We start from the raw sequence: 18,670 nt of genomic DNA on the forward strand, positions 1-18,670 counted from the left end.
GCCATGTATTGAAAATTATTGCAATGTATTTTGTGTGGAGAAAAAAAAACTGCACTGAAATGGACTCTTGTCATGTTGATGTTGACCAGCTTTTTGTACCTTGAAGTAAATTCTACAAATAACAATAAATACTATTAGTAAGAACAAACAAGAACACAGTTTAACATAATTATTGTTTTATTTACAGCACAAATGTCCATTAACAAACATCTTATATACACTTTACCTGACCTCAAAAATGCATATGTTTATTCAGGATGATAAGATGTCCCACATTGTATCTAAATGCAACAACAATAGGCTCATGACGTGCTATATATTAAATCAACCCCTGTTGATTTTCAATATCCAATTACTTGCAATAGTTTTGTTCCTGTAGGTATTTGAAAAAGTAACTGCTTGTAAAACAAAGAAAATAGAAATATGATAATGCCTGAACCATATAGAATTACAGAGTCCTCTAGTGGTCAAAATGCTGTATTAGCATGTGCAGCGCCATTGAGGGCTTCCACCATTTTAATGTAGTCAACTGGGTGGCTGAACCCTCTTGGTGGCCTTGTTCGAGTCATGTCTAACCCGGGTCAACAGGAGGGATCAGCCAATCGTAAAGAAGAAAATTGACTACTTCAAAATGGAGATTGCCTCAATGGATGCTGTCACAGATGCTATAATGGTCCAGATACAAAGATGAAACCCCCATCTAGCGCTATGGCCTGAACCTAATGTGCATTATGGTAATATTACCCACAATCCCAATACAAATCCAGAATTCAAGACGTGATGTCATTGTAATAAAATAACAGCATTCAACCTTTGCATGCCATCTATGTTTTATTAGGATGTCATACACAAACCATGACATGCTATAAGAATATGTTTGTTATAGAGCACTTGCCATCATGTCAAGGGGACTCACTTGAAGGGGTCAGCAGTACTTTGTCCATATTATAAATACATACAGTACATACATTCTTATTTGAATCAACTAATTAGGACAGTATAATGACTTCCATTTACAGATGTCCAAAGACTATATTGAGATGTACATTGATACAACATGTATACATATTTAGAAAACTGGTAATCATAAAATAGCAGGGATGAGATCAATTCCAGAAATTCAATTCAAATCGCTCTCCCTGTAAATCCCATTTAATTAAATTCAAGTTCCGGATCAATCTTTAATTTCAGAGATAATTCCATTCAACTCAATATTATCGCAACAATTCAACAAATTCCAATTCTAATTCAGTTCCCTCAGGCTTTGAGGCTGACCATATCACTGTTCAGACAGCCTAGCTATACCTGAAATATAGAAATACAAGTTGAAATGATTCAAATCAAATCATACAGTCAATGTTTGATGCTATGTGCATTCACTTTATTAACTGGTTTTACAATTCCAATTCAAAAAGTCCAAACAATCTAATTCCAGTTCAATTCCAGCTTGAAGACTTTTTAAAAATGAGAATTTAATTAAATTCTCCACTTCATGAGTGAATTCAAACAATTTATTGGAATTTTAAATTAAATTAGAATTGACCCCAACCCAGTAAAATAGTAAGGACATATTTCAAATAGAAAATAAAAGTATAAATACAGAACAAAATGCAAGGCGCCACAGCTTTGAATGATTCAGTTCATTTGAAAATAAAATAGATTTGGGTAGAGGCGGCAAAAAGTCATTTGAAAATAGAACTAATCCAAGTGGACCCTCGTTTTTTTACTGACTGTAAGACACAGTGAGCTCCAAAAGTATTGGGACAGTGACACACGTTTTGTTGTTTTAGCCCTGTATCATTTCAAATACAGAGTACAATGACTATAAGGTTAAAGTATCATTTAAAATCCAAAGTGCTGGAGTACAGAGCAAAAAATAAAAATGTGTCACTGTCCCAATACTTTTGGAGCTCACTGTACATACATAACAGTCCATTACTGCATATTCTCAGTTCACATTAAAACAGTGAAAAATGATGATCAGCGGCTTACATTCCTTTCAGCGTAATAATATGTATGTCTGCCACATCCAAAATAATGTGTTCAAAGTATAACCAAAAGACAATAAGCTGTGTCGATTTTTAACAGGAAAGGTGACTGACATGACGACAACCCAGAAGTCTAACAAAAACTATCTACTGATTACAATAGGGAGAAAGTGGGAACATTTGTTCTAATATACAGGACAGTTTGATTTGATTGATTCAACAGCACAGTATCTAAAATAAATCACAACTCCATACATAGTACATCACGTGAATGAGCACTTCACGATTTACCAAAAAATGACTTTTATTTGTTAACAGATATCCATCAATCAACGACCTTAGAATGAACTCAACCACCAGCTTATATGGATCACTAAAAAATAAAGGTTTGATGGTATTTCATGGTTTGTACAAATTTCCAGCCATTTTAGTGCAAAAGGCCTCAGGGGAGCACTGGGCTGCAGGTAAGAGAGCAAGTCTGGAGAAAAGCACGATCATTATGTCAATTCATTTAGGCACTGGGTTCTTTATAAACTTGGTACTTGCAATTGGTTTGAATTTGCCTGAGCTATTTTAAAAGTGGTAAAACATAACCATGCTCAGAAAAGTGCAATTGTCACTTTTGACAACATTTTCCTTGGAGCTGAGAAGGGTGAAATTGTAAGGGGGAAGAAGGAGAAAATAAAGGCTTGAAAAGGAAAGTTTTGTGATTGCATCCCTCTATATGACAGCTGACACTGCTGTGTGTGTGTGTGTGTGTGTGTGTGTGTGTGTGTGTGTGTGTGTAGACATTAAGTGTGTGCTCTTGCATATGTACACTACTGTTCAAAAGTTTGGGGTCACTTAGAAATGTCCATGTTTTTTCAAGAAAAGCACATTTTCTGTCCTTTAAAATAACATCAAATTGATCAGAAATACAGTGTAGACATTGTTAATGTTGTAAATTACTATTGTAGCAGGAAACCTATCTACATAGTCGTACAGAGGTCCATTATCAGCAACCATCACTCCTGTGTTCCAATGGCACATTGTGTTAGCTAATCCAAGTTTATCATTTTGAAAGGCTAATTGATCATTAGAAAACCCTTTTGCAATTATGTTAGCACAGCTGAAAACTGTTGTACTGATTAAAGAAGCAATAAAACTGGCCTTCTTTAGACTAGTTGAGTATCTTCAGCATCAGCATTTGTGGGTTTGATTACAGGCTCAAAATGGCCAGAAACAAAGACCTTCTGAAACTCTGCAGCCTATTCTTGTTTTGCGAAATGAAGGCTATTCCATGTCAGAAATTGCCAAGAAACTGAACATCTCGTACAACAATGTGTACCACTCCCTTCACAGAACAGCGCACATGCAATAGCCTTAATTTTCTCAGAAGAAGAAAAGACTGATGAGATTCAGGAGAAAGGTCTTTGTGTCTGGCAATTTTGAGCCTGTAATCGAACCCACAAACGCTGATGCTGAAGATACTCAACTAGTCTAAAGGCCAGTTTTATTTCTTCTTTAACCAGTGCAACAGTTTTCAGCTGTGCTAACATTATTATCAATTAGTCTTTTAAAATGATATATTGGATTAGCTAATACAATGTGCCATTGAAACACAGGAGTGATGGTTGCTGATAATGGGCAATGTATGACTATGTAGTATTCCATTACCAAAAAAATCTGCCGTTTCCAGCTACAACAGTCATTTAAAACATTAATGTCTACACTGTATTTCTGATCAATTTGATGTTATTTTAATGGATATTTTTTTACATCTTTTCTTTCAAAAACAAGGACATTTCTAAGTGACCCCAAACTTTTGAACATTAGTGTATGTGCATGATTGTGTGAAGACATCACACTAGCCCAAGATCCACAATAGACCAACGCTAGTTTCCAGATAACAACAGGGCTGAGGTCCTCCCCACTACCATGGGGACACAGTCTATGAGCCCAGCCAGTATGTTCCTGTGCTGGGGAGGGCTATAAACCAGAGTTGTGCACACTAGGGATGGGGTAGAACTTGGACACTCGGCTCTGGGTCGTGGGGTTAAGGCATTCCGACTCCCCGCTCATCTTGAAAAAGACCTCCTGCTCCTGTAGCTTGCGTGTGAATTCCTCCTCCAAGGCCTACATGTGCCAGAAGAGGAAAGACAACAGACTCAAACATCCAAAACAACAACTTACACAGAGGCTATGTCATGATTCTCCACACTGTGCACTTACAAACTCCCAGTCATGGAGTCAAAAGCAATGGATTGGTGTAATCAATGGCTAGAGGAAGTTTCCACCATTGTTACATCCATGCAAGTGCATTTTAGGAGAATCGCAACGCAGCATGAAACTTTAAAGGATGATAACACAAGAGGGTTGTAAACATGGATAGGTCTTTGTTTCACCTTCTTCCTGGGCCGTAGTTTCTCCCTCCACTCCTGCAGCTCCTGGCTGTGCTCTTCATCGAGCTCTTTCAGCTTCTGAGTCTCGTGTTCAATCAGGAGATGGCACTTCTCATTCTGAAACACACAACAGCAGGAACAGGGTGACCTACTGGAGCTACCTACATACATACATAATGGGGATGCCTAGTCAGTTAAAAAACAATGCATTCAACCGAAATGGGTCTTCTGCATTTAACCCAACCCTTCTGAATCAGAGAAGTGCGGGGAGCTGCCTTAATCAACGTCGTCGGTGCGCCCGGGGAGTAGTAGTTGTTGGGGGTTCCCTGCCCTGCTGAAGGGCAGAACAGCAGATTTTTCCACCTTGCTAGCTCAGGGATTCAAACCAGCGACCTTTCAGTTACCGACCCAATGCTCTTAACCGCTAGGCTACCTTAAAAGGAATTGTATCACAATCCGTGTTTTAAGGAAAGGACAATAGCAAAACATGCCAGAATGTCTATCCGCAGGCCTTCATCATTGGTGGAATGTAAGATTCGCCCCATTCTGAGCTGTGAGCTGCGCTGTTCAGCAGCCATGGTGCTGAAACCGACGATCAGCTATCCGTTTTACCTAGCGTTTGACCGTGGTAGGTGTCCATGGTGCTAAAACATTGCTTGTGTGTGCGCCAGTGCATGACACTTTGGAGTTACCACAAGCTCCTTTATTTTAACAGTGCATTCAGAAGGTATTGAGACCCCTTGACTTTTTCCACATTTTGTTACCTTACAGCTTTATTCTAAAACTGATTAAAACATGTTAGTGTCATAATATATATTTTCACCAATTTCTCTTCTGACTGAATAGTCCATGATACAAGAGCTGAGGCAACAGAGTGGATGGGCAAAGGTTGGTTTGATGCAGCAATTTGATGGATGCTCATGATGACAACATCTCCCTCAACGTGATCAAGACAAAGGAGATGATTGTGGACTACAGGAAAAAGACGACCGAGCACGCCCCCTTTCTCATCGACGGGGGCTGCAGTGGAGCAGGTTGAGAGCTTGAAGTTCCTTGGTGTCCACATCACCAACGAACTAAAATGGTCAAAACACACCAAGACGGTCGTAAAGAGGGCACGGCAAAACCTATTCCCCCTCAGGAGACTGAAAAGATTTGGCATGGGTCCTCAGATCCTCAAAAGGTTCTGCAGCTGCACCATCGAGAGCATCACTGCCTACGGCAATTACTCGTCCTCCGACCGCAAGGCACTACAGAGGGTAGTGCGAACGGCCCAGTACATCACTGGGGCCAAGCTTCCTGCCATCCAGGACCTCTATACCAGGCGGTGTCATAGGAAGGACCTAAAAATTGTCAAAGACTCCAGCCACCCTAGTCATAGACTGTTCTCTCTGCTACCACATGGCAAGCGGTACCGGAGCGCCAAGTCTAAAGAGCTAAAGATTCTAAAGAGCTTCTACCCACAAGCCATAAGACTCCTGAACATCTAATCAAATGGCTACCCAAACTGCATTGTTGGTTATGGGCTTGTAAGTAAGCATTTCACTGTTGTATTTGGCGCATGTGACTAATACAATTTGATTTGATGTATCATTACATGAAGAGTTCCCGTTATTTATTCTCTACGATTTGATTATATTTATTAAGATCCCCATTAGCCGACACCAATGGCGACAGCTAGTCTAAACTGGGGTTCGACACATAACGATAAAGACAGACAAAATAGTTTACAATTGACATACATTTAAAAACATTAACATGTAGTGTGCATCTATCAGTTACACATACTGTACATGTCAATACATACACACAACAAGTTGGTCACATGGGGGAGAAACGTTGTGCAGTGAGGTGTTGCTTAATTTGTTTTGCTGTTCACTTGCACAATGTGAGATGGAAAAGAGTTCCATGCACTCATGGCTCTGTATAATTGCAAAACGTGCCGCTCTGTTCTGGGCCAGCTGCAGCTTAACTAGGTTTTTCGTTGGAGCACTTGACCACACAACTGGACAATAATCAAGATAAGATAAAACTAGAGCATGCAGGACTTGCTTAGTGGAGTGTGGTGTCAAAAAAGCAGAACATCTCTTTATTACGGACAGACCTCTCCCCATCTTTACAACCATTGAATCGATATGTTGACCATGACAGTTTACAATCTAAAGTAACACCAAGTAATTTAGTCTCCTCAACTTGTTCAACAGCCACACCATTCATTACCAGATTCAGTTGAGGTCTAGAACTTAGGGGATTTGTACCTTTCCTAGTGGCTGAGGATTTTAATGCAGGGAAACTTAAATCCATTTTACCAAATTTCCACCAGCATGTTAAATGTGCAACCAGAGGGGAAAAGAACTCGAGACCACCTTTACTCCACACACAGAGACGCATACAAAGCTCTCACTCGCCCTCCATTTGGCAAATCTGACCATAACTCTATCCTCCTGATTCCTGCATACAAGCAAAAATTTAAGTAGGAGGCACCAGTGACTCAATAAAAACAAAGTAGTCAGATGACGCAGATGCTAAGCTACAGGATGGTTTTGCTAGCACAGACTGGAATATGTTCCGCGATTCTTCTGATGGCATTGAGGAGTACGCCACATCAGTCTTCATCAATAAGTGCATCGATGACGTCGTCCCCAGTGACTGTACGTACATACCCCAACCAGAAGCCATAGATTACAGGCAACATCCGCACTGAGCTAAAGGCTAGAGCTGCCGCTTTCAAGGAGCGGGAAATTCTGCTATGCCCTCTGATGAACCACACCGGCTCCGATGCTCGTCGGATGTGGCAGGGCTTGCAAACTATTACAGACTACAAAGGGAAGCACAGCCGAGAGCTGCCCAGTGACACGAGCCTACCAGACGAGCTAAATGACTTCTATGCTCGCTTTGAGGCAAGTAACACTGAAACATGCATTAGAGCATCAGCTGATCTGGGCGGCTGTGTGATCAAGCTCTCCACAGCCTTTAAACAAGTCAATATTCACAAGGCCACAGGGCCAGACGGATTACCAGGACGTGTACTCAAAGCATGCGCTGACCAACTAGCAAGTGTCTTCACTGACATTTTCAACATGTTTCAAGCAGACCACTATAGTCCTTGTGCCCAAGAACACTAAGGTAACCTGCCTAAATGACTCCGGCCAGTAGCACTCACATCTGTAGCCATGAAGTGCTTTGAAAGGCTGGTCATGGCTCACATAAACACCATTATCCCAGAAACCCTAGACCCACTCCCATCTGCATACAGTCCTAACAGATCCACAGATGATGCAGTCTCTATTGCACTCCACACTGCCCTCCTGGACAAAAGGAACACCTATGTGAGAACGCTATTCATTGACTACAGCTCAGCATTCAACACCATAGTGCCCTCAAAGCTCATCACTAAGCTAAAGATCCTGGGACTAAACACCTCCCTCTGCAACTGGATCCTGGACTTCCTGATGGGCCGCCCCCAGGTGGTAAGAGTAGGTAACAACACATCCGCCACACTGATCCTCAAAACAGGGGCATGTCAGAGGTGCATGCTCAGTCCCATCCTATACTCCCTGTTCACTCATGACTGCACAGCCAGGCACGACTCCAACACCTTCAATAAGTTTGCCGATGACACAAGAGTGGTAGGCCTGATCGCTGACAACAACGAGACAGCCTATAGGGAGGAGGTCAGAGACCTGGCCGTGTGGTGCCAGGACAACAACCTCTCCCTCAACGTGATCAAGACCAAGGAGATAATTGTGGACTACAAAGTTATCTGCAAACTTGATTTGGAAGCATGCATGGCCACGCAGTCATGGGTAAACAGGGAGTACAGGAGGGGGCTGAGCATGCGCCATTGTGTTGCCCCTGTTTTGAGGATCAGCATAGTGCAGGTATTGTTGCATACCTTCACCACCTGGGGGTGGCCAGTCAGGAAGTCCAGGACCCAGTTGCACAGGATTGGGGTTCAGACCGAGGGCCCCAAGCCTAATGATGAGAATGGAGGTGATTACGGTGTTGAAAGCTGAGCTATAGTCAATGAACAGAATCCTTACATAAGTATTCCTCTTGTCCTGATAGGATAGGGCAGTGTGCAGTGCGATGGCATCATCCATGGATCTATTGGGGTGGTATGCAAATTGCAGTGGGTCTAGGGTGTCGAGTAAGTTGGACGTGATATGATCCTTAACTAGCCTCTCAAAGCACCGATGACAGAAGTGAGTGCTATGGGGCGATAGTCATTTAGTTCAGTTACCTTCGCTTTCTTGGGTACAGGAACAATGGTGTACATCTTGAATCAAGTGAGGACAGCAGACTTGGATAGGGAGAGATTGAATATGTTCGTAAACACTCCAGCCAGCTGGTCGGTCTGCGCACTCGGGAGGACCCGGCTCGGGGTGCTGTCTGGGCCTGTACTCACATCGGCCACGGAGAACGAGAGCTCACAGTCCTCTGTAGCGGCCAGTGTAAGCAGCCCTGTTTTATCCTCGAAGCGGGCACTAGTGTTTGGCTTGTCAGGGATAAAGACGTCAGTGTCGTTGCTGGTTTTCCCTTTATAACTCGTGATTGTCTGGAGTCCCTGCCACATACATCGTGTCTGAGCCATTTAATTGCGATTCCACTTTGTTTCTGTACTAACGTTTTGCCTGTTTGATTGCCTTACGGGGGGCATAACAGGACTGTTTGTATGCAATCATATTCCCAGTCACCTTGCTGTGGTGAAATGCGGTGGTCCCGCTTTAGGTTTTGCGCGATTGCTGCCATCTATCCACGTTTTTTGGTTTGGATAGGTTTTAATCATCACAATGGGAACAACATAGCCTGTACACTTCCTGATGAACTCAGTCACCGTGTCAGTGTATAATGTCAATGTTATTCTCAGAGGCAACCCGGAACATGTCCCAGTCCGCGTGATCAAAACAGTCTTGAAGCATGGATTCTGATTGGTCAGACCAGCATTGAATATACCTCAGCACAGGAACTTCCTGTTTTAGTTTCTGGGAGGGGGAGCAAAATGGAGTCGTGATCGGATTTGCCGAAGGGGGGCCTTGTAGCCATCCTGGAAGGGGGAGAAACAATGGTTGAAAGTTTTTGAAGAGCGAGTACTACAGGCGATGTGTTGATAGAACTTCGGTAGCGTTTTCCTCAGATATGCAGTTTCTAGTTTGCACAAGGTCCAGTGTAGTTCCTTGAGAGCTGTCGTGGTATCGGCTTGAGGGGGAATACACATAGCTGTGACGATAATCGAAGACAATTATCTAGAGAGGTAATGCCGTCTGCATCTGATTGTGAGGTATTCTAGGTCGATTGAACAAATGGACCTGAGTTCCTGCACGTTACCTCAATCACACCATGAGTAGTTAATCATGAAACATACACCTCCGCCTTTTTTCTTCCCTGAGAGTTCTTTATTCCTATCCTAAATGTATTGAAAACCCAGCTGGCTGTATGGATGGGGACAGTACATTCGGAGAGAGCCATTATTCCATGAAACAGAGTACGTCTCTCTGGAAGGAGACCCTCGCCCTGAGCTCGTCAACTTTATTGTCCAGGGACAGAACATTAGCGAGTAATATACTCGGAAGCGGTGGAAGGTGTGTACGCCTCCTGAGTTGGACTAAAAGTCCCCTCCGAAAACCTCTTCACCGGCGGCGTCTTGGATTAGCCTCTGGGATAAGTTCAATCGCCTTAGAAGGTATGAACAAAGGATCCAATTCAGGAAAGTCGTGATACCTGGTCGAAATGATGTTGAGTTTCCGTTTCACTGTATGTAATAATGCTAAGAACATTCTGGGCTAGGGGTAAGTGTGTGTGTGTACCTGAAGCTGCTGCAGCTCCCTGATGTTGGAGTCACACTGCAGCTGCAGGTCTCTCATCTGGTTCTCATGTTTCTGATGTTGATGGAGTCTCTCGTTCTTCTGCCTCTTCTCCTCCTGGGCTGCAAACTGGAACAAAAACACACACCTCACATTATTCTGTTGAAAAAAATATATAACTGTGTGTGTACACACTATAAAATACCTGTTTGATCTTCTCCCTTTCCTGCTCCGGGGTGCCAGGTGCAGAGGTGATGCGGAGGCTCTTCTTGAACATGGCCATGCGTGTCTTGGCATCACCCCGCTGGATCTTCGGCAGACGACCTCTCTCCTGGGCCTGTCTGTTCTTCATCTCCTCAATCAGACGCTGGTTGTAGCGCTGCATCTGCTCCATTTCCTACACGACACATTTAAATTATTAACCTTTATTTAACTAGGGAAGTCAGTTAAGAACAAATTCTTATATGCAATGGCGGCCAACCAAAAGGAAAAAGGCCTCCTGCGAGGATAAAAAATAAATAAATTGGACAAATCACACATCACGACACTACATAAAGAGAGACATAAGACAACAACATAGCATGGCAGCAACACCACATGACAACAGCACAATATGGTAGCAGCACAAAACAGGGTACAAACATTATTGGGCACAGACAACAGCAAGAAGTTAGAGACAACAATACATCACGCGAAGCAGCCACAAATGTCAGTAAGAGTGTCCATTCAATACTTTATCTGGATCCACAATAAAATGCATTGAAATGAGAGCTCTAACCTTTCAGCACACTTTCAAATCACCCATTCATGTCAAAATGTAATGCACCTCAGTCTACCTTCAGTCCAGATTACCTGATGTAGATAATACCAATACTGGATTGTACTTCACCAGAGCTGTTCAGTAGGTCCCAGAGCCCTTACCTTCTCGTGTCTCTTGAGCAGCTGGTGTCTCTGCATGAAGTACTGGTCTTTGAGCTGCTGCTTGAGCAGCTGGTGCTTCTCCTGCAGGTGGCGCTCTTCCAGCTCCCACATGGCTGCCTCTCGAGCTGAGGGAGGAGGCCAGAGACACGTCAGGCGGGGTGGTAACGCAACACACAAACACACAAGCAGCATTTCCGGTAAAGAGCACCATCTGGCAAGACAGGCTGGTCACAAATAAGTCATTCAGGAAATTGCATCACTGTGGTGGGAAAGTTATAACACAAAACTCCACTGAGAACTTCACCATTTACAATAGTATTATTTCACTATCAAATCCTTCATATAGCAGAAGGCCTTCACCCATTGAGGTAGCCAAGGTGAAGTCATGTTAAATGATTGAGATCTCTCTCTTAGGCAGACTCTTTATGGTAGTCTGTGGTAAGTATATGTATTTTTTCACAAAGCTGTTGTATGTGGCTAGGTTTGCTGTGTTCATAAGACTCTGTGGTACTGTACATTTCTCCCTCACCTCTCATGAGCTGTTGTATCTGGTTAAGTTTGAAAAGTGCATTCGGAAAGAATTCATCCCCCATTCCCTTTTACATAAAATATATATTTTTAAAAAAATCTACCATAACGACAACCTGAAAACTGGTTTTAGACATTTTTTTGCTAATTTAAAAAAAGAAATCCCTTTACATAAGTATTCAGACCCTTTGCTATGAGACTCGAAACTGAGCTAAGGTGCATCCTGTTTTCATTGACCATCCCTGGGATGACTGGAGTCCACCTGTGGTAAATTCAATTGATTAGACATGATTTGGAAAGGCACACACCTGTCTACATAAGGTCCCAAAATTGACTGTGTCAGAGCAAAAACCAAGCCATGAGGTTGAAGGAATTCTCCATAGAGCTCCGAGACAGGATAATGTTGAGGCACAGATCTGGGGAAGGGTACCAAAACATTTCTGCAGCATTGAAGGACCCAAGAACACAGTGACCTCCATCATTCTTAAATGAAAGATGTTTGGAACCACCAAGACTCTTCCTAGAGCTGGCCACCCAGCCAAACTGAGCAATCGGGTGAGAAGGACCTTGGTCAGGGAGGTGACCAAGAACCCAATGGTCACTCTGACAGAGCTCCAGAGTTCCTCTGTGGAGATGGGAGAACCTTCCAGAAGGACAACCATCTCTGCAGCACTCCAGCAAATCAGGCCTTTATGGTAGACTGGCCAGATGAAAGACACTCCTCAGTAAAAAGCACGACAGACCGTTTGGAGTTTGCCAAAAGGCACCTAACGGACTCTCAAGACCATGAGAAACAAGATTCTCTTGTCAGATGAAACCAAGATTGAGCTCTTTGGTCTAAATACCAAGTCATGTCTGGAGGAAACCTGGCACCATCCCTACGATGAAACATGGTGGTGGAAGCATCATGCTGTGGGGATGTTGTTCAGCAGCCGGGACTCAGTCAGGATCGAGAGAAAGACGAACAGAGCAAATTACAGAAAGATCCTTGATAAAAACCTGCTCCAGAGCGCTCAGGACCTCAGACTGGGGCAAAGGTTCACCTTCTAACAGGACAACGACTCTAAGCACACAGCCAAGATAAAGCAGGAGTGGCTTCGGGGACAAGTCTCAATGTCCTTGAGCGGCCCAGCCAGAGCCCGGACTTGAACCCGATCAAACACCTCGAGAGACTTGAAAATATCTGGGTAGCGACGCTGCCCCATCCAACCTGACAGAGCATGAGAGGATCTGCAGAGAAGAATGGGAGAAACTCCCCAAATACAGGTGTGCCAAGCTTGTAGCGTCATACCAAAAAAGACTTGAGGTTGTAATTTCTGCCAAAGGTGCTTCAACAAAAGTACTGAGTAAATGGTCCGAATACTTCTGTAAATGTGATCGGTTTTTTTTATTTGCAAAAATTTCAAAAATTCTGTTTTTTCTTTGTCATTATGGGATATTGTGTGTAGATTGATGTGGGTAAAAACAATTGAATCCATTTTAAAATAAGGCTGTAACGCAACAAGATGTGGAAAAATTCAACAAGTCTGAATACTTTCCGAATGCACTGATTTCATAGCTCTCTATGGTACTGTAAATCTCTCTCTCACGAGCTGTTGTATGTGGTTACGTTTGCTGTATTATAGCGCTCTATAGTACTGTAAATCTCTCTCTCACCTCTCATAAGCTGTTGTTTGTGGTTGAGGCAGTCTCTCTCGATGGTGGCGATCTCATGTTTGTGCTGTTGGATGATCTTCTTCAGGGCTCCATCCAACTCCTGCTGCTGCTTCTGCAGAAACTCCTGCTCCTGAGGATGGAGAGAAGGGAGAGAGAGAGGGGGTATGGGGGACAGAAAGGGAGTGAGCAGGGATAAGGGGAGGAAGTGGGGCAAGGTAAAGGTATCAGAGGGTGATAAAGAGGACAATATGTGGGTAGATGGAGGTTCATTGACAGAAGATGGAGAGATGAGACATGGGGAGGAGGGATGCAGGAGATGGTGGGGTAAAAAACAGACACATGGTGCGAGTGAGGTATAGAAATGAGGCATGGGGATAAGGAACATTTAGAAAGGACAGGGGGTTAAGAGTTGATGACAGAGAGGGGAGAGAGAAGGAAAGAGGCAAACATGAGTGATTTTATGTATTGTGCATCACACACCAGGGACAGCCAGAACAGTGCAGACTACATGAAGGAACTTTCATAAATACCATGCCAACCACTACTATAGATCAACACAGTACAGTACTACACTCCAAAGAAGAAGCACATCATTGACTGCAGTCAGTGGGGCAAAGAGACAGTCAGAAGTCATGGGAATGATCCAACATTTGAGGAATGGATGGAAAGAGAGAAAAACATTTAACAACCCAGTCGAGATCCACAGTTTCCATGTATGACGACATCCAAATTGACATTCACAGAAAGAGTAAATTATACATAACATCATTATGGTTAAATAATATGCCTGGTTATTGTTGCTGAGGGGTATGTTTACATGATTATTAAACATGAAACCAAAGTTATTGTCCTGGTCATGCCTTTTGAAGCCATCATTGAGGAAAAGCTTTCCAATAGAGAATTAAGTTTAAAGATTCACTATGCAGAAATTGCTCTGCCATTTCCTGGATGTAATAGTAATACCTCATTTCAGTTTGTGACAAAACAAGCCAGTATAGTGTAGAGAATCATTCTACCATCTAAACCACAGTGAAGTATATTTTCCATAACAAAAAAATATAGTATTTTGAGCTGTTTGAAGCTGGTGTACAAAACCGAAAGTAAGACACAAAAACTAAACTTAAGAACCGAAAGCACAGAAATAACGCACATAGAACCGATCTACCGCTTCTTAGACAAGCTTTCAACGAGAATGACAGATCTGTAACTGACATTTCCGTGTGAATTTGGTCGGGTCGCCCAGAAAGTGACATATTGCAGATTTAACAATGATTCATTCTCTGATATTTCTCAGCAGGCTACGCTACTATAACATTTACAATAATATACTTCTTAGGTTTTAATCCAAGAGCGTTAGCATAACCTAGAGTTACCATAAAATACTCTCCATTGGATCACACCACAAAAAAAGGTTCAGCTCTGTTGCAGTCTCCCAAACAGAGTGTGATGTCACAGGTGGGGGCGTAACATACAGGACACATCTACAGTTACAGTGCGTGGCAGAAGAGATATCAAACAGAAGGAGAAGTACCTGTGTAGCAACACAGTGACAACACTGCAATACATCGACACCACAATGCTCGCATGTGCAGTCTCGATCTCAATCAGGTTTACACTTTGACGAAGACATACACATGTGAGCAGGAGGCCCGGTAGAGACGGAGAGGGGGTGACAACTTACATCCTGCATCTGAGCGTTGAAGAGAGCACATGAGGACAACTGAAAAGACTGTATCATAATCTGGGCCACACCCTGTGGAGGAGAGCACACAGCGCACTCATCCAGATCAGGGAGAGAGCACACGCTACACACAGCAGGCTGAGGAAAACACACACAAAAGACACACAAAGACCGACAGACACAGGCTAAGAAACACACCCGCACACCCAAAGACAGACACTCGCCTCGACACAGGCCGAGAAACACAAAGACAATCCAGTCAACAGGAACAACCACACGCCAGACACACTCTCCCGGAGTTTCTAAACCTTTTTCTGTTTTAGGGGTAGACTAAAGCAGGAGTGAGGCGCATGGCACAGTAGGAGGACGAAGTTAATTCAATTCAGGTTATTCATATGCATAACGAATACAGGATGGGTTAGTGTCGTTGTTGTCCTATTCATGCGTGGTCAGATTGAGTTGCCTGTGCAGTAGGAACTACTAGTCACACTTCTATTCCAGCGATCAATACAGAACTGTGTTAAACTTCCATGCTCCCGTTCTGATTAGCTCCTTCTTTGATGGTCAGGTAAAAAACTGAGCTAACCAACTCCTGAAAACAATCATTTCAAAAATGGAGGGAAAAAGAAGAACAAGGGGGATGAGATCTTGTCCTCAACAATGCTCAGAGACATTTGAAGAGGGGTGTATTTGTGTGACAAGATTTGAGAAAGTGTGTGTGTGAGTGAGTGAACATTTACCTTTGGAGTCTGAATGAGAGATAGATCTTCCTTTAAGAGTTTCATGAGCGCTCTCCTCATGAATTTGGGTGACTGTTCAACTTCCTGTTTCACCTAATAGTGTGGGAAAACTGGGAGTTGTAGTTTCCTGGACAGCTATGTACGGCAGCCATAATAACTTGGGAAAAGTCATGCAAGGACCTGATGAATTAATTTAGATATCCACAAACCCTGGTTTGATTGATAGTGTCTCCACGCTAGATCTCCAAGGAGTCGGTGTTCGATTTAATGAGGAAATGTTTTGCTTTGTTTGATTAGAAGAGTGTCTAAAACCTTTAGCGCAAAGACATGTTTCCAGTGTTTGAGGGATTAGAGTTGATTAGTTTCTGTTGACAGACTTGATACCTGCATGATTAAATCAGCTTGCAGTGTTAAATAGGAAAACAAGCTTGTCCTCGTGTTACCTTCCCACCATGCAAGTCCTTTAGAGAGATTTCATCTTCAGTACAGAATGCTTCCACAGTGATCTCAAAAGAAGGTGCACACTCCTAATCCAGTCTGTAAAATATATTTTTAGTTTTGACCACAGACAGCTAAGGCAGTTTTGTTGAGACATGGCACCAAAATAATTTCCAGAGGTTTCTCCTAACCACAGTTATTCTTTTGTCAAGACATTCTCTTGAGACAGCTTGGTATTTGAATGTGCATCAATCTTGGGATCACTGGTCAGTAAGAAAACCCCCAATAGGAAAAGGCCTAAACTGCTACAATACTTCACAAGGCCATTGAAGTGTTTCATCAAAGATGTAATCCTATGAGCCTTTAACAAAATGAGTTTCCCAAAACCTGCCACCCCATCACCAAGCCCAACTCACACACACTCACACAAGCGACATGGTTACTTACACATAAATACAGTACAGTCAAATACATTTATGGATTAATATAACTTATAATACAATATAAATAGCCATATAATACAATATGAAATTTAACAATATATCAAACAACTATGCCAGAAAGAAATATGGATTTTAAAGATTCATTCCAGGAGCCAGTGCAGATCCTGTATAGGTTCGAAGTAGTTGCTATGTTCAGTTGAACAGCGAGAACGGTCAGTCTAATCAGGTGTGTAGGATTGCCATGCATGTTTGAAATAACCACCATCACAGAGATAGGCTTGGCTATGAGAGTTGCCTGAGAACACTTCACCAACATGGCAGAATACTTAAAGCTTCCCAGATAGCTAATGGAGCTATAAGAGCAGCATAAATTAGAGACACAGTAAAGCTAAGCTACATTGCCTGTACTCTACACAGAACAAAGAATGCATGATTTATAGAACTTGGAAAAAGAAGCCACATCATTTTCAGATGTATGGCATGAATTTAAAAAAAAGCACATTGTATGCATGACTAGTACCAAGAAATAAGGCAAGAGTTGCATGCCAAAGCTGTTGAGCAGAGAATCACCCTGTTGCATCCCCAAAAATCATGAAAAAGGCATGATATGGGCTTATTATGGCTATAGACTATAATAAACAGTTTATAAACCACTTATAAACCCTTTATAAATTATACCCAAATGTAAGGAAGGTATCAACAGCAAGGAAAATGGGAGTTTATTTAGATATCAGCACACCAGCTCTGGTAAGTAAGCCCCAGTCCCCAACAGTCTCATGCACTTTCCACTCATGACAAGAGTTTGAGGCATTGCACATGCACAGACCCACGGCCCCTTACCTCCTTCTTGCGGTTCTTGAGCATGTTCTGGAACTTGGAGAGCTCCTTGTCCTGCTCGGCCTTGATGCGTTTTGCCTCGTCCCTCAGCCGGTTGGTATGGTCCTGCTCCAGCCGCTCGATGGTCTGCTTCTGTTTCTTCTCCAGATTCTCCACCTCCTGGTCGTACTGACGCTTCTTACCCTGAAGGAACACACATGGGATTGGTAAGATCAGGCCTTCACAAAGACAAATGCCTATCCTTAGTGGAATGGCAAATGCTTCGTTTGGTTATATTTATTATGGATCCCCATTCGCTGCTGCCAAGGCAGGGGTCCAGCAAAATGAAGGCTCTTATACCATTTTAAAAAAATTACAATACATTCACAACAGATTCTGACTCTGAGGGATGTATATTATTAAAGTATTCGAACATGTCCCAAAGGAATAACAGTTGCTCATTTTGTTATTAATTTCTATCTAAATACGTGTGCAGGATAAAAACCCATTGATATGAATCATCTGGTTTCCAAGGGGACATCCCTAGACAACAACACCAGCATACACAGATAGCTGCACCAGGATGGGTGACTTACAGTCATCTCCTGCTCGAAGCGGCGGTAGATCTGTTCTCTCTGCTGCTGCAGCTTGTCGCTGAGCGCCTGCTGGGCTCTATGCTCCTCCTTCTGCAGCAGACGCAGCTCTCTCAGCTCCTGGCGCCTGACAGCACACAACAACAACACTTCACATTTGGACTCAACAGATTTCCACCTTCAACTAATGAATAATAACGTATTATATTTCACTCCCGGGAGGGGCACGGAATCTGTCCATAGGTGAGTAAGGTGACCGATTAATATCCTGATTTGACTCGAAATGTGGTCAAAATGGAATGAACCCAGCTCTCAACTCAAGACACCAACAGAAGAACAACAGACGACATTTGAGATGGAGTATTTTTTTCACTGCCTTTTAAAACATACAGAGGCCAAAATAGACCATAAAAGTCTACCCATCATCATTGTTCATCAATCTTGGAGTTGTAAAAGCCAGGGAACTGAGCAATGAATGACAACTATTTATGGCAGGGCTCCGAAATGGGTCACATGCCATATTTAGTCACGGTAGAGAGGAGAGAAATACCTCAGGAATCTCATCTCCTCGTTCTTGGTGTCGTTATCGGTGACTATCTTTGACGTGGTCACACTGACCTCCACTCCGTCTACCATGAACTTACGGGTCTTCTTCAGAGTCTTCTTCTGCCGTCTCGTGTC

At 42.8% G+C, this 18,670-nt stretch overlaps 1 protein-coding gene across 4 annotated transcripts in view; it reads right to left on the reverse strand.

The window, feature by feature from the left end:
- Positions 1-3,555: 3,555 nt before the first annotated feature.
- The window catches only part of slka (STE20-like kinase a), a 32,419-nt gene continuing 17,304 nt past the window's right edge, over positions 3,556-18,670 (reverse strand). Inside the window, exons 10-20 of one of the 4 annotated variants that reach the window (XM_024424910.2) lie at positions 18,540-18,670; positions 17,993-18,116; positions 17,421-17,600; positions 15,700-15,792; positions 14,960-15,031; positions 13,279-13,408; positions 11,095-11,219; positions 10,379-10,570; positions 10,177-10,302; positions 4,373-4,486; positions 3,556-4,103 (exon numbers count right to left, since the gene is read on the reverse strand). In XM_024424910.2, coding sequence (XP_024280678.1) covers positions 3,957-4,103; positions 4,373-4,486; positions 10,177-10,302; positions 10,379-10,570; positions 11,095-11,219; positions 13,279-13,408; positions 14,960-15,031; positions 15,700-15,792; positions 17,421-17,600; positions 17,993-18,116; positions 18,540-18,670 — 1,434 coding nt within the window. In that variant the 3' untranslated portion in view covers positions 3,556-3,956. The remainder of the gene's footprint in view (positions 4,104-4,372; positions 4,487-10,176; positions 10,303-10,378; positions 10,571-11,094; positions 11,220-13,278; positions 13,409-14,959; positions 15,032-15,699; positions 15,793-17,420; positions 17,601-17,992; positions 18,117-18,539) is intronic. The other 3 variants (XM_024424912.2, XM_024424911.2, XM_024424913.2) reach the window with 3 other exon arrangements.

The sequence above is a fragment of the Oncorhynchus tshawytscha genome, linkage group LG06 (genome assembly GCF_018296145.1).
Source record: "Oncorhynchus tshawytscha isolate Ot180627B linkage group LG06, Otsh_v2.0, whole genome shotgun sequence".
NCBI classification, from domain to species: Eukaryota; Metazoa; Chordata; class Actinopteri; order Salmoniformes; family Salmonidae; genus Oncorhynchus; species Oncorhynchus tshawytscha.